This window comes from Sinocyclocheilus rhinocerous, unplaced genomic scaffold (genome assembly GCF_001515625.1).
Source record: "Sinocyclocheilus rhinocerous isolate Xijiao unplaced genomic scaffold, SAMN03320098_v1.1 scaffold2882, whole genome shotgun sequence".
NCBI lineage: Eukaryota > Metazoa > Chordata > Actinopteri > Cypriniformes > Cyprinidae > Sinocyclocheilus > Sinocyclocheilus rhinocerous.
The window spans coordinates 165,391-188,605 of record NW_015644632.1 but is presented as its reverse complement, the minus strand read 5'-3'; the positions used below and the strand labels follow the sequence as shown (position 1 = coordinate 188,605).

Here is a 23,215-nt window from a genome sequence, read left to right as displayed (position 1 = left end):
GGTTTTAAAAAGCTCATAATGAGTGTATATACTGATGTATGATGCATTGCATATTGCAAAACAATTAAATGCATAAAACAACTCTTAAAGACTCGGGTAAATCACTTAAATGGAGTAAGATAGCACCAGTTCTGCAGCATCTCAAATCTGAGAATGCTTCTTCTGTAAAACAACCAGAAATGGGAAACTCTTGAGTTCAGCTCCACCCCCAATCAATCAAACAAACACATTTAGGCCTACATTTAAGATTTATGCATTTGAATTGCATATAGAATTTTCATCCGTTTGTATAACACAGTTTTAACGAAATCTAATAAACGGTGATGCACATTTGTCAGTCACACATTAATGAAACGAGTCACTCAAGAAATCATGGCATAGTTTCTTATTAACTCTTAGCATCTATTTGATTTGATCTAAATAATAATATTTTCAAAATGCATTAATTCATATAGCTCAGAATCAGCATACATCTGTTTTAACTGTGAAAACTAATGGTTAAAATATGACTAGCTCTGGAACAAGCAATCATCATTTAGTTTAAATGTACGCGATTGAAACAAATTAAATGTACTGATGGTAAATATATAAACCTGGTTATTGTGCATTTAAAACATTCCCTTTAGAAATCTTACCAGTTTCACTGATGCATAACTGACAAATATGCATTGCATTCTCTATTAGTTGATGTTAAAACTGTGTAATCCAACCGTATAGAAATTGAACATGCAATTCAAATACATAAATATACATAACATTTAAGCCCTAAAATGTTTTTTCGTCTTTTTTGAGCGCAACTGACTGTACAGTAATTTTCAAGGAATCCTGAAGACTTTGGTTTGGTGTGTTTGATTAGTGATAAGAGCTGAACTCTGCAGGAAAGTGTCCCTCCAGGACCGGAGCCGCCCATTCTCGGTCTCGTAAATGAACACTTTGGGTAGTCGTCTCCCGGTTAACATGCCTGAGGAGGAAAACAGGGCCCCACATTCATCCGTTTAGACACTTTTTAAGGCAGTGTATTTTTGGTTCTTTGCAGAGGGCATCTGAGGATATGCAAAAAAAATACATGACAAACAACAAAAAACCCTGAAACGCAACTATTGAACAAATGGAGGCATGAGCTCAAGGTCACATTGGTTAAGTGTCCTGAGGTTATACGTGGCGCTCGTTATCCTGCGGTTGTGATGGCTGGTTGAGGCACACGGGGCAGCACGAGCCTTTGGGAATCACTGGCTTCAGACATGCTGTCTGCGGACACTTTTCCACGAAACACGTCACCTGGGCCTCCTAACAGAGACAGAGACACAGGAACAACTGAGCTGAAAACGGGACGATATTTCTGCAGGAATCATCACAGGTATGTGCCTTTCCTGACCCGCCATCCTTCACTCTCTGCAAACCAGTAATATGTTAGTATTATAATTTTTATTAATATTTTGAATTAGTTTATATTTTTTGTTTTAAATTTGTTGCGCATTTGTCATTTTATTATTATTTATGCCATATATATATGGGTAGTTGACAAATATACCGTAAATGTGTCCTATGGTGTGACATATACATACATACATACATATTTTTTATATACATTTTATTTTATTTTATTTCTGTCTACATTTATCTCTAAATAACTATTTTATGGTTTTAATTTTAGTTTCAGTCAACGATAATAACCCTGCTGCAAACACTCTTAAGTGTTTTTATATAGACTTAAAAGAATAACAAAAGCTGCGTGTTTGTAAGAAACAAATCCAACATTAATATGATCATATGATGCGATTTCAAGTTTTCCTTTCTCTTTGGAGTGTTACAAGCTCTTGGTGCATAAAGAAGATCTGTAAAGTTGCAAAGACTAAAGTCTCAAATCCAAAGAGATATTCTTTATAAAAGAATACACCAAATAATGATCTTTAAAATAGCATCATATGACCCCTTTAAGATGTTTTTAACTTCAAACTATTGCTTCTGGCTAAAGCAGTGTTTCCCAACCTTTTTTTTTAGCCACGGCATAGTTTTGATCATGTTTTTTCATAGTGTTTTAATGATAGAATTTTTTCTTACAAACACAGATTTTGGTTTCTGTTTGGACTCTCATTCTGACGGCACCCATTCACTGCAGAGCATCCATTGGTGAGCAAGTGATGCAATGCTACATTTCTACAAATCTGATGAAGAAACAACCTCATCTACATCTTGAATGGCCTGAGGATTAGCACATTTTCAGCCATTTTTCATTTTTGGGTGAAGTATTCCTTTAAACTACATGTGATTGACTGCAGATTCTATCCCAGATTGAGTTAGAATGTTACCATGACATACCATGTGAGGGCATTTGTCCATTTTTGACAGCTAAAGTTCCCCCTAGGAATCAATCGGTCTACTGATCCATCAATCGACAATAATAAGTACATGAGCGTGCTAGAATGCCGTGCATTCATTTGCAATGAGATAAAGAAAACACAGATGTAACAGATATTTAGCATCCAAAATGAACACTCACTAAGTGCCAAATGTGAGTAGAATTTGCCGACAGTGGGTAAAAAAAATCCTTCTCAATGAAAGCCGTTTGGTAAATACTAGATAAACTATTCCAAATGATTTTCAACACAGCCCAGTGAAACCTGGCTGTGTAAAAGAGCTGAAAATCCATTGTTTTGCAACGGTCAGCCCTTCAAAAAAAAATGGATAAATTATATTAATAACCAGTCGCTTTAATTAAAAAAAAATGCATCAATAACAATGCTCAAGTCTTTTAAGGTGCACTCAAATGATAAAATACACTACATACTCCACTTTCTTGTAACCCTGCTTCTCAACTGGTGCTTTGATACAGTCAGAAAAAGCACTGCTACTGTACATACAAATTACAAAATATTTTGAATATTATCATGACATATATTTAATATATCATTGTGCATAATTTCAACAGCAAAATGAACATGCTTATAAACTTTTAAAATGAAAAAAAAAAAAAAGCTTCTCATATATTACATCAAAGACTGTGTATCACAGCTACAATTATATATTTTAATATTTAATTTTAAGGGCATTCTTATTTGCTTTTGTGCAATAAACAAAAAACAGTCGAGAACCACTGCTTTAGACAAGTCAAATGTTTCTGTGTCTACCTGAACACTGGTACATCATGTAAAACTACATTTCTGTGCATATGCTTGTGTTTCCGCTCCACCGTGTTCACAAGCCCATGAATGCAAGTAAGAATGCAGTACAGTCTATATGTGAACGCACCTGAAGATTTCAGCCAGAAAGGCTCAGCGCACTGATGAACTTACATGACACTGACAGGTGGTGCAGGGGTTCTTCTTCCAACTCTCTCCATCTCCTCGCTCTCTCCCGTCCTCATCTGCACAGTCTGTCCTGCTCAGACGGCCTTCAAGTCTTTTTATCTGTCAGTTCCAACAGAGAGAAAAAATGGTTTCATTTTAGGCTGATGATACACAGAGCAAATTTTGAGCAATTTTGCCGGGCAACTTTTTTTGAGGAATGCTGCTTGGGCACTTTCACATTGAGAATGGGTAACAAATTTCAATCTGGGTACTTGAGATCGGTCGTGGGCCCTGTGTTTCACCTGGTTGCCCGTTGAGGGCAACACTGCCCAAAGTTGCTCGGCAACATTGCTCAAAAAGTTGCCCTGTGCATCATCAGCCTAAGTCATTTGTGACCCTGGAGCATTTTTTTGCACCCTCAGATTCCAGATTTTCGGCCAAATATTGTCCAATCCTAACAAACCATACATCAATGGAAAGCTTATTTATTCAGCTTTCAGATGATGTATAAATCTCAATTTCGAAAAATTGACCCTTATGACCCTTAGGTCACATTTATTCTTTGCAGTATATTCTGTATAAATGCACCATACCATACTGATCCATATTATAATGTGTGGAAGTGAAACATGCTAAAATATGATTACTGATTCAGTACGTTGAACTAAAACATCTTGAGTCTATATCAAAAAAAGAATGGCAGTCATCAGGAAGTGTTTGGTTGCAGTTATGAAACGTAACGATGGTATAATCAGTTATTAATTGTGAATGAGCAGTTAGTTACCTTTTACAAACAGGTGATATATAATCTGTTATTTTGCAAGTAGGATGTGTTTCTAGATCAACATCTTTTGTTGGTCCTGGAGAGGGTTAAGGTTGACGACTGTGTTTAGACTATGTCTGTTTGACAGCAAAAAAGATGCTGATCCAGGAACAGGCCCTACTTGGCAAAATTACAGTTATCTGTTGAATAGTTTTTATTTTTTTTTAAAGAAATTATGTAAAAACAATAAACAGGTTCTGCTTATTCACTGAGGGTTGCTTTATCTGATATCGGATAGACTTGAAAACAGCCATTGGGAAGTGGACAAAGGAAAGATGGCAGCTATTTTTTTATGTCACTGTGGATTGCCATGTGTTATTAATCAAAAGAAGCGTCTGGAAAGTTAGATTTTTGACCTGTTGCACTGGACAGTAAAACAAACATTTTCAGCATCTCAGCATCACTGCCAAACGCTTGTGTCTGAGCAGATGTCAATCGTCCTTATGTACTGAGCTCACCAACAAAAGACAATTCATTCACAAATATCCGTGACTGAATTTTCAGAAGGGTTATATAAATAGATCAAGTATATAGTGCAGCATATGAGTTTTAATTACAAAAAACAAAACAAAAAAAACAATGTACATTTGATATCAAAGCACTATACTTTGTGTTTTATCACCTTGACATTACATTTCAGAAAACTGATTAACGCTGCTGAGAGAGTGACCAATGTAATCAATCTCTTTTTTCATCTTTTAGAAAGTCATAGAAATGCTATCACTATCTAATTTCCGTTCACCACTATAGAAGTTCACCCAACTTTGGCAACTTTTGCTTCTGAGAACCCCTGAAATGTGAAAAAGGTCCATTATAAGTAATGTTATGAGAATTTACAAACAATCTTTGGTGAAATCCAGAAATGAGCAGCAGACTGTAAATGAAGCTTGTGAGTTGCACCTGCTGTTGCCCGTGAGGTTGCTGGCAGGTTTCTCCTCCGCGTAGCTGTGCTCTGCTGACCTGCGGCCTCTGAAGTGGTACGACAGGGCGTTGAACTGACCTTTAGTACGGCAGTCTGCAGGTGCAAGAAATTCAGCCTTTATTTGATGCAGAAAAAAAAACAGCTGTACAAACACTAGACAGCTTGTACCATGGTCATTTACAGCATTGACAAATTAAACTTGTCAGCAATTAACGCAAAATTTGACTGGACGGACAAAAATAATGGTTCATTTTTGTTGGTTGTTTTATCTATAGGAAAATTAGATGTTGAATTTTGAAGTAAAATAATGCAGTAAGCTTACATTTATTTGAATGAATTAGAGAATTAGCATGTGTGAATTACCTGCGTCTGTGCAGCATCTTTCTACTAACACTGAAGATGCAAGTTTAATTGCTTCAAAAACAGCAATGTCACCACCTCGCTGCTGAGAAACAGCGTAGCTTATAATGTAGTGGTTTTGTGTGCTACAATGAAGGGAGCGCATTAATATCCACCTTATATATATGTTTATATACAAGCGAGTCTAGCTAAAATGATTAAAATAAGAGATTTTTAACAGAATAAATTAAAAGCAACACGAAACGTGTATTATAAGGTCCTGGCGGAAATACTGCAGTGGTTGGATGCTGAAAATTATAGTTTCCTTTGGGTTTTGGATGCCTTTGGGCTAAACATTTTTTGCTGGACCTGGCAACCTTGAGCTCCTATTGTTTAACAGCTAATTACAATAAATTACATGCACAATAAGGCACCATGTCAAAAAACTAAAAAACAAAAACAAACAAACAAACAAAGCAAAAAAATAAATAAATTGTGCGTTGTAGTACTATAACACAGGACCAATGTATGATAAACAGCTACACTGATGGCCCTGTAGTTAGCAGTGTGTCAGAGCAGAGGATATGACTGCAAGATAATAATCAAGGGCCTCTTTGAAGTTCCCGTAAAACGAATTCACTGCTAAACTCAGCAAGAGCAACCAGCTTCCATCTGATAGCACATACAAAAGTAAACAAAAGATGCTGTAACAAAAGTAACCAAAAGATCATCCTATTTGATGAAATCACTGTCATCCTCTCCAAAATCCAAAGCAAAAGCCTTTAAGATGGTCTATTTAAGAGATTTCTACTTAAAGCAATCAGGTATCCAAATTCAAATAAATGCTCCTATCCTAGATTTAAAATATATATATTCCCATTGGAGTGCCCCCTTTTTTTTTGTTATATTGTGGTATACATTTATGTATTTAGGTTGATTCAGTGATGTTAAATAATATTTTTGAGTTGAATAAAACCAGATAATTTAGATGCTACCATTTTTAGATCATTTTTTCAGTATATATCTATTCGCTGTGCTAATGGCTCCCTCTGCTGACTGTTCGTGTGAATTACAGGAATCAGTGTGTTAATGGGTTAAACTGGTTGCTCTGCTGGTAGATAACCATAACTACACTATCTGTGAGTCAAAAATAATCTTCCAATGACGGCCTTTTCCCAAAAGTATCTGTGTATTCTGAAGAAATAATTTAAACACCATTGCGCTAAACTAACATTTGGTCCAATAAAAAAGCCATTTTTAATTTATTGCTGCCTATCAGTATTCATAAAATATCAGTTTAAAAATGGTAATCATTGAATTGATGCCATTTAGCTACATGGCATAAGCTGTTTATGAATTTACACATTAAATAGTGTCATGTAATAATCGCCTGTATAATGCGGTTAATTATGGACAGCAGGTGGAGCTCCTGATAAAATATGAACGTCACATTAAGCATCTGAATAGGTTTAGGAGTCTCTAATCTGAAAAACCCAGATCAGGTAATTTATTCAAATAGTAATGTGCTGTATTTAGTAATGTGCTGAAGCTTATATGATGGCTGCAGTTTGTTCTTGATATTTGTGTTGTGGTCTAATTTCATATCCTGCTGTAGTGGTTTGTGAAGTTTCTGATAAATAAACATTATGAAACATTCTCTCTGTACTGATTATGTTTGTCGGTATATGACCATAATGGATTTACACATTTACACATAACGATTTTTAATGTAATAACTGCCAGAGAAGAACTAGTTTCTCCTTCCATGCCATCTACTAGCACGCACTGCAATTGAGTCTAAGGAGCACATGGACTTCTGACATGGCTACATTATTAATTTATGAATTCAAGTAGTTTGATATGTTTCATAAGTACTTTAACAGGCTGTGATGGCTACTCACTTTCTTCATTCACTTAAGATGCTCTTTTTGTTATACACAGGTTGTTTCTGTATTTGTTCTATACTTATAAGTGGATTTTATTTAATTTTGAATGAAATTGATGTATCTGATAAACCAACATACATTAATGTATGTAATGTATGTGTAAATGAAAATAGACTTGCTCTATTATACACTGCACAAAATTAAATTCAAGCCCATTTTGAATTCATTGATAATTTATGAACCAAAGTCTTCTTTGTTTACTGAACAGCAGTTAAAAAACGTAAGTGATTTCAGTATGAAATGGCTGGAGTCGACTAGTTAATGTCAGTAATGTATAGTATGTATGCATATTTATCTGTAAACATAATTTATTTTATTTTTTTGGTGTTTACACAGATGAAACAGAGATGATATCAGTGACGGAGGGAGATTCTGTCACTTTAAACACTGATATTACTGAACTACACAGAGATGATCTTGTAATGTGGACATTTAGGCTTCAGAATTCTGAGACTCGTTTAGCTGACATCTATTAACAGATCATCTCTATATATGATAATACAGAGCATAACGAGAGATTCAGAGGCAGACTACAGATAGACGAGCAGACAGGATCTCTGACCATCACAAACATCAACAAATTACACTCTGGACTTTATAAACTACAGATCATGAACGGAGGGGTCAAATACAAGAGCTTCAGTATTGCTGTCTATGGTGAGTAAACTGAGTAAATATTTTATTTATTTATTATTTCTTTATTTATTGCTGTGAATACAGAGTAGTGAAGGCAGACTTGTGTCAAGAATTGGCTTGATGAGAAATTTTTCATAATAAGAAATTTATATAATTTTGTATAACAAAAACTGGACATACAACTGTTATTTATTTTATCTATGAATATTAAGGATCTTTACACACATCTTTTTCAATAATGTAGCTCTTCTGTAGCTTTCTTAGCTCTTCTTCCTGTTCCTGTCATCAGCGATTCTCCTCAAAACCCTTCAGTATCAGAAAGATCATCAGGTCAGAATGTTCACTGCTGTGTTCAGTGTTGAATGTGAGTGATGTGACTCTCTCCTGGTTCAAAGGAAACAGTTTATTGTCCAGCATCAGTGTGTCTGATCTCAGCATCAGTCTCTCTCTACCTCTGGAGATTGAATGTCTGGATGATTCCTACAGCTGTGTTGTGGCTTATTCATTCACCAACCAGACTAAAAATCTCAACACCACTGATCGTTGTCAGACATGTTCAGGTACATCAGCATTGCAGTTTATTCACCAAACTATGTCTGTGCATGTTTATTTCTAAATGATTCATTAAAGAACTCACATTGTCACATATTTGTGTCTGTGCTGTATCTTAGCACATAAACTACACTGTACTGTTAAATTCAGTATTGTATTTTAATAACTGATAGAATATTTGATGTTTTAATAATTGACACATTTATTGTTACAAAATGTAGTTGCATCTTTTATAATATATGCCCCGTAAGATCTGCTGTTGTTTCATCTTGATTGAAGTCTGACGAGATTAATTAACAGTAATGACAAGACAATCAGTGTCTGTCAAACCGCTGATAATTGCTCCTGTAATTCTGCTGCTGCTAGTGATCTCAGCTTTAGCTACGAAGATGTTCTGTCGCAGCAGGAGCTGCAAAGAATCAGCACAAGAAAGCAAGTATTACCTCTTTTTATGACATTATAGTGCGCAAAAGTGCCAATAAAATCTCGTAACCTTCATTTCAGATGTTTTTTTTAATATATTATTTTATTTTTTGTAAATGTATTTTTACTAAACAGCTCAGACTACTGTGGAAGAGGTGGATTATACTGATGCAACATTTACTACAAACAGAGCTCAGGATACGGTAAGATATGTTTGTTATTCTCTGCACATTTATACAAATGAAGTTGCAGCATGAACCATTTAAAAACTAGGCTTTTTCTTATTGTATATATACTTTTTTTTTTTTTCTTTTCTTTTTTTTTTTACTTTTGAATGGTAGTGTATTACTGTTTCCACAAACAGTCATACACTAACACAAAACAGTTCTTTTAAATTGTAATAATGTTTCACAATATTACAGTTTTTACTTAATTTTTGATATAAAATAAAAGCAGCCTTGGTCGGCATAAGAGATCTTTGAAAAACATGAAAAAAAGTTACCAAAATTACCAAACTGACTGGTAATTATATATATATATATATATGATGTGAGTCATGGTAAACCGAGTCTCGTACCTTCACAGCAGTCCTGCCACATACGTAGGTCAATCTTAGGTACATCATCACAGCTTCCATAACTGTGAGGGAATTTAGCCACGCTAAAGACATCTGACTGGATTCGAGTGATGTTGTCGCTATTGTCACACAACACCCGGGCGAGAGACGTCTGCTTCAGCTGGGTCAACTGAGCAGGGCTAAAGGAGCCAGGGTTCTCATACCAAAACCTACAATTACATGAGTGAAGTTGCTGATTAATTATTTAACCGTGTCAGTTATGCACATCACCAAATAATAGTAATACCGCTTAACACGAGTATACTGTATGTACCATAGCAAATCTCAACTGCTTGATTGTATATATCGTTGAAGAATGTCAGCTATATTATTGCCCAATGATATATTAAAAGTTGGATATTTAGTACATCCTATTTTACCAGCATATATACTGTATACTCCCTCAGGGCAATATATACTATATGGCAAATCTCAACTGCTTAATTGATTATATCATCGCAAAATGTAAACTATATTATCAGCCATGCCCTAAAGTGAAAGTGACGTGACGTGTGGCCAAGTATGGTGTCCCATACTCGGAATTTGTGGTGTGCATTTATCCCATCGAAGTGCACGTACAGTAGTGAAACACACACACACACACACACACACACACACGTGAGTAGTGAACACACACACACACACACACACACACACACACACTGAACACACACAGCCAGCAGTGGGCAGCCATATTGTTGCGGCGCCCAGGGAGCAGTTGGGGGTTCGGTGCCTTGCTCAAGGGCACTTCAGTCGTGGTATTGAGGGTAGAAGAGAGCGCTGGTCATTCACTGGTCATTCACTTCCCCCACCTATAATTCCTGCTGGTACGGGTCTCTAACCATTAGGCCACGACTGCCCCCAAATATAATATGAGGCATGAATATATTAAGATATTATAATCATGAACATCATGATTTTTTTGTAAAGCTGCTTTGAAACAATAGGTCTTCTCACACTCAGAACATTTAAGCCTGGTTCACTCTAAACCCCAGGTAAACAGAATCCTAGGTTATCTTGCTTCACGTTTTACACTGCTCACAATTTATCCGGTTAACAATTAATCTTGTGTATTCATAAGCTGATGTTTCACACTGTACATTCCTAAACCCTTGGTTAATGTTCTTATGACTGGACAAAGGTAGAACTACGTGTTTATATAGCATTTACATTGCACATCCCTATTTTATATACAGTGTTGGGAAAGTTACTTTGGAAATGTAATAGGTTACAGATTACAAGTTACCCTATTTAAAATGTAATAAGTAGTGTATAAGTAGTAGTCTATTTCAATTACTTTATTAAAGTAATGTAACTGATTGCATTTGAATACTTTTTGATTACTTTTATAAATGAATAATGAATGTTTTCATCTGTTAATCATTTTCAAACATTTAAAGCAGGCAGGGTTAACCTAACAGTAGTACTCAACACTGATTACTGTCAGACTTTCATCACTTGAATTTTAAAGCACAGCCACCACAAAATCAGACTTTAGCACAGCTTTTTACTTTGAGATCATTCTGAGGTTAAATACAGATTTAAAATCATAATAAGAAATAGTTTAATAGCTATGATACTTTAAAATCAAATATTTGCATAGCTATGACAGGAGCCTACTTTTTTTTTTGCCTACTATTCACACTGTGTTTCCATGACTGACTAAAGCAGGCAAACATAAAGCACGCGATTCTTGGGTCTGTTGCTAAAAATCTAGCCAAGATTCGAACACAGTATTGTTTAACACGGTACCTGTTTGACACCACTACGTGCCACTGATATGATTTGGAGCAGGCTTTCATAATGTATATAAAGTGGTGCTAACCCTGCTTCTAAATTACAAGTATGAAACATGCCTTCAGTCGAGGTTAAAAATGGAGTTAAGAACGACAATAACCCAGGGTAAAGCACAGTGTGAAAAGCCCTAATGTGTATTATGAAAAGCACTGTACAAATAAGTTTTAAATTTGAAAAATCTGAAATTTCGGAGGAACACGGACAGGTCTTACCGGTCACCATCTCTGAGACGCTTGAACTGGGTTGCCAGTAAACACATGAGGGTCGGTCCCAGTCTGCTGCCAGGCACCAGCTCTTCAGCCATCAGCGCAGGAAACAGGTCAATATTCTGAGGTGTGCCATACAGCCTGGGAGCAGAACAGACCATTACACCCAGAAAATGCTGAATGTGTCTTTCAATGACATGGGATTTAGAACGAGAGATTTTGCGGCTAACCTTTGAAGCTTCTCTCGCACACTGGGATTCTGAATCTCATTCCTCAAGTCATCAAACGTCTGCGCGGACGTCAGGTTGCAGAACACCCGGTAGTCATTGTAGGGGGGTATACCGTGGTCACGCCCCCTTTGGATATTCATGGCAGCAAGGTCGAGTGCCACTGAATGCGCCATCGAGAAAAGCCGTTCAGTAAGTTCGGTGTTAAGCAGTTGAGTGGACACGCGCATTTTTCCTGCCACTCCAAACAAGCCACGGAGCAAAGGATCGATGCCTCCTTCGTTCACAATACGGAAGGGTGAGAAAAAAGCCTTATGCAGTGAGATGTGTCCTTGCTGGATGGGCTGAAAGTTTTCATCGAGCCGGTACAGAATGGGGTTAATGAGCGTATGGCCAAAGCGGAAGGCAGCAGTTGCAAAAGCGTTGAGGATGCCGGCATTAATATTGGGATTATAGCCATTATAGTCACCCAGTAGCCTCATGCCAGCCTCGCCCAGTATTTTGGGCAACCAATGGCTGTAGGTTATATGCTGCATTTGGGCTCCAACTATCTTCCGTGCCTCATGGTAAATGGTGTCGCCATCCCAATGGGGGTTGAGACGTAGCAACTCGCTGGCTATGCGGTTATGTTCACGGAACCAAACCGTGTGCATAGCCGTCAACCCAAGCTGCTCATTGGCACGATGGTCCCCAGCTAGGAAGCAAGGAATGGGGCTTTCGTTTTCGTCCCGCATGCATTCTGTTGGTGGGCCAGTTGCAAAGGGGAGCAATGGCTTGCCGGTGCGTTGCACAATACCCTGCTGCAACATGCCCCGATGGCTGGCCAAGTCACGGATCTCTTCTGCCTCGTGCTGTGAGCTGCCGTAAACATTGGAAGCATCGATGTAGGAGGTGAGCTGGTTCATCTGCTCGCGTGGATACACAGAGTTCATAAGCAGAGAGGTCATTCCACTGCCGCAAACGGGACTAGAGCGCACAAAGAACATGCAACTTGCTCCGTTGTGCCGCTGCCGTGGATCGTCGTGAGGGAACATGATGGGAAAGCAAGGTGGGTCGTTGGTGCACACCGAGGTGCACAACTGTCCATCGGAGAAACGAGACTGGCTGAGGGATACAACAGTTGAATCCAGGTCGTGGTCAAGGAACTGGCCCCACTGCATAAGCATGTGTGTGTAGCGATCGTCTGGGGTGATGGTCTCCGTTCCGATCATGGTGGTGGAGACCAGACGTGGAAGTGGCAGAGGGAAGCCACTGTGCCTTCGCTCAGAGGCACCACGTGGGAGATTGAAGCCATTGTCGTAGACGGGCTTTAGCAAGCGCTCGAAGGCAGTGAGCGAGCCTCCCCACATGGGGTGCTGCAGGTTGTTGCAAGTGCCATCATGGGTGCGATACTTCTGGTGGAAGCAGATATTCGAGCAATTGTTGAAGCGTCGATGGGCCGTGCAGCCAGACAGGTTAGCTATCATATCCAGAAAATGCGGTGACACCAAGTCATTGTAGCGGTAGGCTGTTAAGAAAGAGTGTGCATTTAGTAAAATCATTTTGATCTTGGTTAAAAAAACGGGTTGGGCTACTACTATTTTGTAAAGAGACAAATACAGTTGTAATGAAAGGCACTAAAGGAATAGTTCATCCAAAAATGAAAATTATGTCATCATTTACTCACCTTCATGTAAATCTAAACCCATCAGACTTTGGTTAATCTTTGAAACACAAATGAGGATTTATTTAAATGAAATCTGAGATCTCTATTGAAAGTTCAGGTAATCAAAACTTAGAAGATCTGAAAAATGAATTTACATGTATTGAGTGTTTTATAACCAGGTCTTGTGAAGAGGCATGATTATTTTAGGCTTTAATTTACATCTAAACAATGATCGACACACATGCATCAAACACACACGTGTGTGATGCGCAAGCTTCCATGTTTTCCATATGTGATTTGTTCTATGTATGTGTGCTTATATGTGAATAAAGGTCTAAATTAAATCTGTTGATCATATAAAGTTATTGCACACACTCATTTTGGATTAACTTGGACTGACACTGCTATATTAATTTGAATCATATTGAATCATTGCTTTAGTATTAAGTCTATTTTAGTATCAACCAATTTAGATAAACCTGCCATTAAATTAGCTGCAAAGTGGACCGGACCATATGACAATTAAAATGCTGGCTATGTTAGACTAGTTAGCAATAGATGCTGTGCTTGTTGACCCCTTCTTGGAACTTGTGTCAGTGAATGTGTCCAGAGGGTAAATGCTCAGATTGGGGTAGGGCTTGTCCAAACATGTGAGGCCATTTTGCCTTAGTGTGGCGATGAAAGCTGTGCTGTTGTCATAACCAGAAAAAACAGTGACCCATGTCTTCTGCAGCACAAAGCGTCACAGTGTCTGCTCATCATTTAGTAAAGCAGACACATTTCTATTGCCATATTAGGGGTGGGACAAAATAACGATATGGCAATAAATGGTTTTCCTTCTTCGTGCGATACGAGAATCGATACGCTGGTGCCAAATATCGATATTTTAATTAACAAAATAAGGCGCTCTAAATAGATTTCCCTGCTCCTAGCGTCACTACTTCATGGCTCCTCGAGGTGGCGCTCAACAAATCTGTTGATCATATAAAGTTATTGCACACACTCATTTTGGATTAACTTGGACTGACACTGCTATATTAATTTGAATCATATTGAATCATTGCTTTAGTATTAAGTCTATTTTAGTATCAACCAATTTAGATAAACCTGCCATTAAATTAGCTGCAAAGTGGACCGGACCATATGACAATTAAAATGCTGGCTATGTTAGACTAGTTAGCAATAGATGCTGTGCTTGTTGACCCCTTCTTGGAACTTGTGTCAGTGAATGTGTCCAGAGGGTAAATGCTCAGATTGGGGTAGGGCTTGTCCAAACATGTGAGGCCATTTTGCCTTAGTGTGGCGATGAAAGCTGTGCTGTTGTCATAACCAGAAAAAACAGTGACCCATGTCTTCTGCAGCACAAAGCGTCACAGTGTCTGCTCATCATTTAGTAAAGCAGACACATTTCTATTGCCATATTAGGGGTGGGACAAAATAACGATATGGCAATAAATGGTTTTCCTTCTTCGTGCGATACGAGAATCGATACGCTGGTGCCAAATATCGATATTTTAATTAACAAAATAAGGCGCTCTAAATAGATTTCCCTGCTCCTAGCGTCACTACTTCATGGCTCCTCGAGGTGGCGCTCAACACATGAATGAGGGAAACGTGAACATAAGTTAACTAGCCTAAGAAAATTAGGTTTTTAATGGGATGGTGGACAGCAGTGTGAGTAAAATAATAGATGCCCCAGCCACATTTATTTCCAAAGTCTGGACCCACCTCGGCTTGCATGGATGCATGCAGCTCTTAAAGTGACAGCAGACTAAAAGTACTGAACATGCTGCCGCTTGTCATTAAACGGATAGTTCACACAAAAATTCTGTCATTATTTACTTGCTCTCATGTTGTCCCAAACCTGTATTAATTTCTTTCTTGTGCTGAACGCAAAATAAGATATTTTGGGTAACCAAACAGTTGCTGCTCCCCATTAACTTTGATAGAAGGAAAAAAAAAATACTATGGGAGTCACTGGGGACCAGAAACTGTTAAGTTACCCACATTCTTCAAAATAATTTTTATGTTCCAAAGAAGAAAGAAACTCATTCAGGTTTAAAACAACTTGAGAGTGAGTAAATGATGACACAATTTTCATTTTTGTAGAATTTTCATCAGTTTGGACTTTAATGAAGAGAGAGAACCTGCACCTCTTCACATGCATTTTGTTTTCATAGTTAGACAGATATCGTGATGTATCATTAGTATGATACAATATTCAATTATCGCAGAATTGCTGTATCGTGATATTATCGGCCTTGTGAGCCATGTATCGTGTATCGTATCGTATCGTGAGGTACCCTGTGATTCCCACCCCTATGTCATATACTACTTTATTTCACAATAACAAAATCACAATAACAAATAATATGTCATTTGAAGAGCGGCATTATGGTGTGAGATACCTGTTCCATTGGTGTCCACCATGAGGCCCTGGTTGACATGCCTCTGGATGAGAAGTAGGGTCTGCTCAAAAATCTCTCCAGCTCTGGCCTGCTCCACTGTGTAGGGGTCCCGGGGGTAACGGAACAAAGCCAGAAGCTCGGCAGGGGTACGAGGAGATCTGATGATGGTGGAGAACACATTAACTTCCACATTCACAAAAGCCATTCAGACTCACTCTGGAAGAGAATACAAATTAGCAAACTATAGACCTGCATTTCGTCTAACAGATTAGTAGATCGATCTTGTAGCACAATCTCATAATTTCTTATTTATCAATTCAAACCTGTTTTTGAACTGTGGACAGTGCAAGACACCCCAGGTGAATAGGGTAAAAAATTAAATAGATATCACCATATTTCCCCAATTGACTGATTCCATTAGGAATTGGAAACATTTTTTGTATTTCAAATTTTCAGAAATGTTATTTAAATATGCAAAAGAGGCATTATCTAATTAAATATGCACTAATTTGCATGCATTTTCACCATGTTTTCAAGAATAAAACATTCTATAAAATCAGGTGAATGGTATATGAACAAACCCCTCTGTCAAAGCTTTCAGAATATAAATAGGAATAAAGATTTAAGGAAAGTTTTAAGTGGAGATTTCTGACATGAGAAACTCATTTTGAGAAAACGGCCAATTTAGGTATGTATTGTAATTGACATCTACAGACGCAAAAAGATAAAGTGCAATAAAACAAACATTTAAAAGTTTATTTTGGATGTTTTATTTCCCTTAGACTGAACACATTATGAAAAGCCAAATAGCCCAAATTCTCAGAATGGCAAGCGCATGAAAAAAAAAAAAAAATCTGCCAGTCTTGCTTCAAATCAACAAATTATAAATAAAGGAAAAAAAGCACAAACTAGAGAGATTGAATATTCTGCAGGATGCATCATGCTGAAATGGTGACAGATTATTAAAGCTAAATGGAAACTATGTCATAGTAAAAAGCCCATCTGAACCCCATTGAAGAGCATAAACGACCTGTCAAAGCACTTGACATGGCCACATATGCACATGACCTTCTTTCAAGCATTTAATAAAAGTGCTTCCATACCTTAGACAACTTGGATCATACACTTGTTTTCCCCGCTGAAGCTCACTCTGAAAACTGTTTTCAAACGTATGCGTTCAAGTGCAGTCACTGATGAAGGCTCTGTACCTAAAGTTATGCCCTTCTTAAGTAGTTTTTGCAGCCCTAATTGTCAAAAGAATTTATGATTTGAGAGTAAAATGTATTTCCTTTGTTCTCACTAAATATGCATAGCACATTAAACTGCCTAGAGTTATTTGAACAAAATATATTTGACCACAACCAACTTAAACCACAAACTGTAAAAGTTACATTCTAATAAGTGGCATCTTAAAAGCTGACTACAGTAAAAAGCCTATAGCCTAACAACCTGGCTTCAGTTATTTAATTTACATCAGAATAACTACAATCTCATTCAGTGTTTACTGGGGTTATTTGAGAGAACCATATAACAGAAAGAATAACCATTTTGCCAAAGTCAACTGTAAACATTTGCTCCAAGGCTGTTGGTGCCGATTCAGACAAAAGCTAAAGAACATCAAAGTCTTACAGCATTAATATCATTTTTATCATTCAAGGAGTTAGCTTCACTTCACATATTATCTCTTGTGAATTAAGGAAGTGCCAAGTTATAACAATATATCTGAGGTCATTTGTGCCAAAAACATTGGCAGGATTTTTCATAATTTTCACCCATGACCAGTTGTCTTGGACTGCATAAATTCAATAAGCATGCTTTAATGTCTTGGCAAGCTTAGTCAAAATGTCAACTTACATTGAGTCATGAGAAGAAAAAAAGGACATCAGTTTTGCAATTCCAAATCTAATCTTTGGCTATCTCTCTTTACCAGGATAACATCTCTCAGACTTCATTCAAAAGCATGTGCCTTTGAAACAATCCTCTCCAGCTATGAAACACAAACACTCTCAATGAGTTAACGTGAGCTGGCACTGGCCTCGACAGACAAAATAACCCCCAACATCAAGCTCAGAGCGCAGGGTCCCCTTGCAGTGATAAATTAGGAATCATACCGCAGTGACCAGCCCTTGTCCAAGGCATAAATGGTCCCAGTAAATTCCTGATGGGTTACGGCATTGTGACTCACAGCAGAAGGAATTGTTTACTTGGCATGTTTTGCCTGCAGCACCAAGCGCTCACCCATCAAAGAGCTGCCTCCTGGTGGAGTCTATTGCGCTGTTTATGCTCCGAATGGCCTCTTCAAGAGACGTCGAGACAAACGGATCACCCTCCCTGCTCACCTGCGGGACTGGAGAAAATTATACAAACATCAGTATAAATAAAAGCTTGTGAATTGGAGTTAGGTAGGGAATTTTAATCTGCACATGGGATTAAAAACTGAACAGAAGCTCCATTCATTAACTGGCACTTTAAATAACAGTGACTTATAATGTTAAGTCATGCGATTATTTAAAAATGTAACTGAATTAATTGCATGATATGCCAAATTATTTAATCAAATCAAACGAATCAAATATCAAATATTTGCTGAGAAAAGTCTACAAATCTAATACATTACATTATTTTCACAGATGAGTAAATAAACATTACAACAAGTGTAAGACCCTCGTAGCAGATTTAGACATGTGGAGCTGGGGGAGGTGGAGGGACCAATTGTGCAGGACTATCTTACAGTAAACAATGAGACAGATTATTCAAATCTCATTGGCTATAGATCCAGCAGAGACCAGGCAGCTTGTGCCATTTAGTACTGCTAGCAGATACAGGATTGTTTGACTTCATGCGGTGCTGTGTAGTCCGATCAGCATCCGACTTAAAGCAATGCATGGCAGGTAGAAATTTTGTCCAACTTGAGACAGCACCGAGCTTGGAGCTTGAATGGCAAACATAGCTGTTTCACAATTGGCAGGATTCTCAATTGAAGATAAGTTTTTACTGTTTTAAAAAAAGGCTTATGTTTACCCTATTCCTGTATATACAGGCGCGTACTGCGTAAGCAGTACAACGTATTGACTGAAAAGCGTTTCTGTTGCTACATGAAAACATTTGAAACGTCTGTGTATCTGACAAATATTTAATATTTATTTTTGTATTACAATATTTAAAATATTTATTTGTGATAAAGTATGCAAACACCGTGTAAGCATCACTATGGGAAGCAGAAAATGTCAAACTTCACGTCTCTGTTTTTAACTTTCCCATCTGCAAGTGGCAAATCTCGATGATCAATTAAATCCAGTTAAACACACCTTACATGGCAAGGATCTATCAGCTCGAGTCAGTCTACATTTTCATGAATAAACTGGTCATTTCAATGTGAAAAAAAAAAATGTGTCCAGACTCCTGTACTCATTTTGTTATGCTCCATCCAGTTGTTTTTGAACACAAAAAGCATTATTTCAGTTAGTGGTCGTCCAAAGTTTGTTTTTCAGTGGTCTTAAATTAAATTTGATCACCCTCCCACCTCAAAATCCTAAATATGTGGTTACAGCCTTCAATTCTTACCTTGCACTGTTAGCACCATACTAGATGAGGAATATCCAATGGAGTTGCGGGCTACACACTCATATCGTCCCCCATCGGCAAGCCCCACGTCATGCACTTCCAGATAGCCAACTGGATTGATATGAAACTTCCCACTCTCTGTAATCTGGACTCCATCCTGTAGATCAGGGCCAGAGATTGTTTAAATGAGTCTGGTCACAAGACCAGGATAGTCCCATGGGGACCAAAGTGGGGAATGTGGCAGCTAATGGATCTAACCTTGCCCCATGTGATGATAGGTGTGGGCTCACCCTTCGCACTGCACGGAATCTGGACATCTGATCCAGACTCCACAGTCGTATCCCTTGGAGCGCTTGTGAAAACAGGCGTTACTGGTGATGTAAAACCGTATGTTAATGATTACAGCGCACAAAACCGCAGCTGCTGATGAGTCATGCACATAATGCACAACATGAAAAGAACATGCACAGGTCATACATGGTGTTGAGATGTTGCCGACTTTCGAGGTTCTGTAATTCAAGTCAATGAAAGGGTAAGAGGTTAAGTCTGAGAAGCATATGCGAGTCTTCAAGGCCAAAATGGATTGGTTTGTTTAAAGAGCTTTATCTAAACATTTTAACCCCCCCAAAGCTACGAGTTGGTTCACACGATCCTCTGAGGAGACCTCTGAGGTCCTTAAAGGGATAGTTCAGTTTGCTGTTAATTTACTCACCCTCAAGCCATCCAAAATGTAGGTGACTTTTGAGTGAACTATCCCTTTAAGTGCATAATTACCCCTTTACAGTTGTTCTCTAGTAATCTATAAGAATTTCTGCTAAGAATCAGCTCAGTCATTTCGTCACTAGTCACTCACTGCAAAAAAAATATTTCCGTAGAGATACAAAATGGCTTAAAGGGGTCATATGATACAATTTCATTTTTTCCTTTCTCTTAAACAATAATGTACAGTATGTGGAAAATAATGTGTTTTTTTAACTTTAAACCGCATAAACACATTTCATTACACCAAATACACAAAATAATGTACTTTTTAGCAGCATCATATGACCCCTTTAATATTTTAAGTCTTGTTTTGTGAAAAATATATCAAAATTAAGCGAGTTCTTCCTTAAAATAAAATAATAATCTACCAATGGGGTAAGAAAAATAAACTTACTTTAAAGGGAAAACAAGATTCTTTTTCTTATCTTAATGGAAGATATTATTCTTGCTAAGCATATTTTATGTAATTTTGCTTTTCAAGTATAGTTCTGCTCACAAGTTCACATACCTCTTGCAGAATATGCAAAATGTTAATCATTTTAACAAAATTGCATGCTATTTTTTATTTAGTACTTTCCTGAATTAGCTATTTCTCATCACAGATGTTCACATATACTGCACAAGACAAACAAACTGGATTTATAGAAATGACCCCGTTCAAATGTTTATATACCCTTGAATCTTAAATCTGTGTTGTTATCTGAATGATCCATGACTGTTTTTATGTTTTGTGATAGTTGTTCCTGAGTCCTTTTTTTTTCTTTTCTGAGCAGTTCAACTGCCGGCTGTTCTTCAGAAAAATTCCAAGTCCTGCACATTCTTTGGTTTTCCAGCATCTTCTACATATTTGACCCCTTTCCAACAGTGATTGTAGGATTTTGAGATCTATCTTCTCACACTGAGTCTATTCAGGACAGTACTAAATTAAAATAGCATGCAATTTTTACAATCCCTCTTATTTTGTTAAAATTATTAACATTTTGCATATTCGGCAAGATGCATGTGAACTTATGAGCAATAAACGCTGTTAATGTTATTTTTATTTTTTTTTACTGGAAAACAAGACAAAAATACAGAGTAAGATTTTTTGTTGTTGTTTCTGTGTAATTGCATAATTTTTGGGTGAACTATTCCTTCCATGAACTCCTAAACTTTCATTTAGTCTGTCTTTCTGCAGCTGTTATAACAAGCAGTATTTCTCACAACTCTCTCTGTCTCTTTACTCTCTCCATTTCTTCAGATACTTCCTGTAAACCTGTTCTAAATAAAAGCGACCATGAGCCAAACCTGTGCCTGGGTTTTGAAGTAAATACAGGCGGTTGTTATGCAGTGTGTTAACAACCATTACTACATGGAAACATCTTGCCATGTGGGAATTTCAAAGCTGCATGCTTTCCTGGCTACTCAACAAGTCTGTAATAAAGCTTAAGAGGTGGTTTTTAAGGCACTTACATGCAGGGACCTGGTCTTACATCTGTCATTGAGACTTTACCGGGTATTGTTGTTCTAATTGAAGGCTTTGCTGGTGGGTAAATGACAAATTAGTTTATGAAGCCAGCCCTCCTTTCCTCCTGTTAATACCATGTCTAGTCTTGTTCCGACAGACCGTTGAATGAGGAATAGACTTACGGTGTGTGGTGTTAGGGGTTTCTTTTGTGCTATACTGAAGTAGATACATTTGTGGGCAGCACTGATAGCCATGCACTAAGAAACATGGAGTAACGCAAAAATACATGAGAATGCTGTGTCCTAAACACGTCAAGATGAGGCAAACGTTAAATGGAGTTCACTTGTTTACATTTGATGAGTAATGTAGCAACTCAAGCATTAATATATAGAAAATGTGATTTGCGAATGTCAGAAATTAGAACTTATTAGTTTTACTCTTTTGAGTCTTTTTCAGGATTACTATTGTTAACTAAAACCATAAAATAAAATTGAAATAAAATAAAAGTTAACTGAAATTGAACTTTTAAAAAAAAGTAAAAAAAAAATAAAATTGTTTAGTGTAAGTGCTAAAATAACTAAAATTAAATAAACTAAAAATAATAAATACAATTTAATAAATACTACATAGGCATATTTATAAAAAATAAAATAAAGAAAATGAAAAAAAAAAACAACAAAATGACTTTCATCAAGTCCATCAAGTATTATTCAGTTTGGCATTAGCACAGCATTTCTGCTGAATTTACAGCACACGACTATATTTTTTTACTTTAATTTTAGTAAAAGTTTTGGAAAGTGTGATGTGGCCCTGGTCATGAAGGGCCACGCGGCTGATGCGCAAGCTTCCCGATGAGAGAACAACGTGCCGTCTGTCATTAGGCAGAGGGCTGCCTATGGTAGGAGAACAGAGTTTTAGTGACTTTGTCCACGCTGAAAACAGTTGATAAATACTGACAGACAACAATTCAATCATCTTTAAATGTGTCCTTTTTAAGGAATGTTCAGAAGAAATTAAATGCTGTTGATTCTGACTCATCTCTCAGTTTACAACAATCATGTTTACAGTACATACAACTGTGTAGGCAGTGCTAGAATGCATCCAATCAGAATTTCATAATCAGACCCTTGTTTATTGTACTGAATGTACACTTGTAAGGTACTTCAAATCTTAAAAGGATATTTTTAAAAACTGTACTTGCAGATAATAATATTAATGAAATAAAATGCAACTTATGTGTACTTTCTTGACATATATGTACAAACATGGACGGAAAATGTCAGTTGGTCAGTTTTTTTTACTCCACTCTAGCAAGTCAAACAGACAAGGCGGCATTATGTCATCTCACCGCCGCGAGTCCATGCTATGACAGGCTGAGGGTAGCCGCTGGCCTCGCAGCGAAAGTCAACTGTAAGACCCTCCAGCACAGACTGGTCCTGAGGGGTCACTGTGAACTGAGGACGAGCTGAGGAAGAAGAAAAGAAACATGAACAGAACTACTCTTTCATATCAAACAGGTATAAGCTTTGGACCAACTCAAAAAAATAAAAAAGTTACAATGCATTAGTTTTTCTCAAATTATATTTAAGGTTCTCTTAAATTTAAGGTAATCGTA

General features: G+C 37.4%; 1 protein-coding gene and 1 pseudogene across 1 annotated transcript in view; one reads left to right on the top strand and one right to left on the bottom strand.

Annotated features, from left to right (window-relative positions):
• Positions 1-768: 768 nt before the first annotated feature.
• The window catches only part of LOC107758705 (peroxidasin homolog), a 57,217-nt gene continuing 34,770 nt past the window's right edge, over positions 769-23,215 (bottom strand). The window contains 12 exon segments of the mRNA XM_016576506.1: positions 769-1,287; positions 3,294-3,448; positions 4,952-5,125; positions 9,506-9,714; positions 11,554-11,688; positions 11,778-13,281; positions 15,828-15,985; positions 18,066-18,174; positions 19,392-19,548; positions 19,650-19,769; positions 22,372-22,493; positions 22,949-23,065. Of these exon segments, the coding sequence (XP_016431992.1) occupies positions 1,153-1,287; positions 3,294-3,448; positions 4,952-5,125; positions 9,506-9,714; positions 11,554-11,688; positions 11,778-13,281; positions 15,828-15,985; positions 18,066-18,174; positions 19,392-19,548; positions 19,650-19,769; positions 22,372-22,493; positions 22,949-23,065 (3,095 nt within the window). The 3' untranslated portion in view covers positions 769-1,152.
• Positions 7,644-8,997, top strand: LOC107758704 (uncharacterized; annotated as a pseudogene).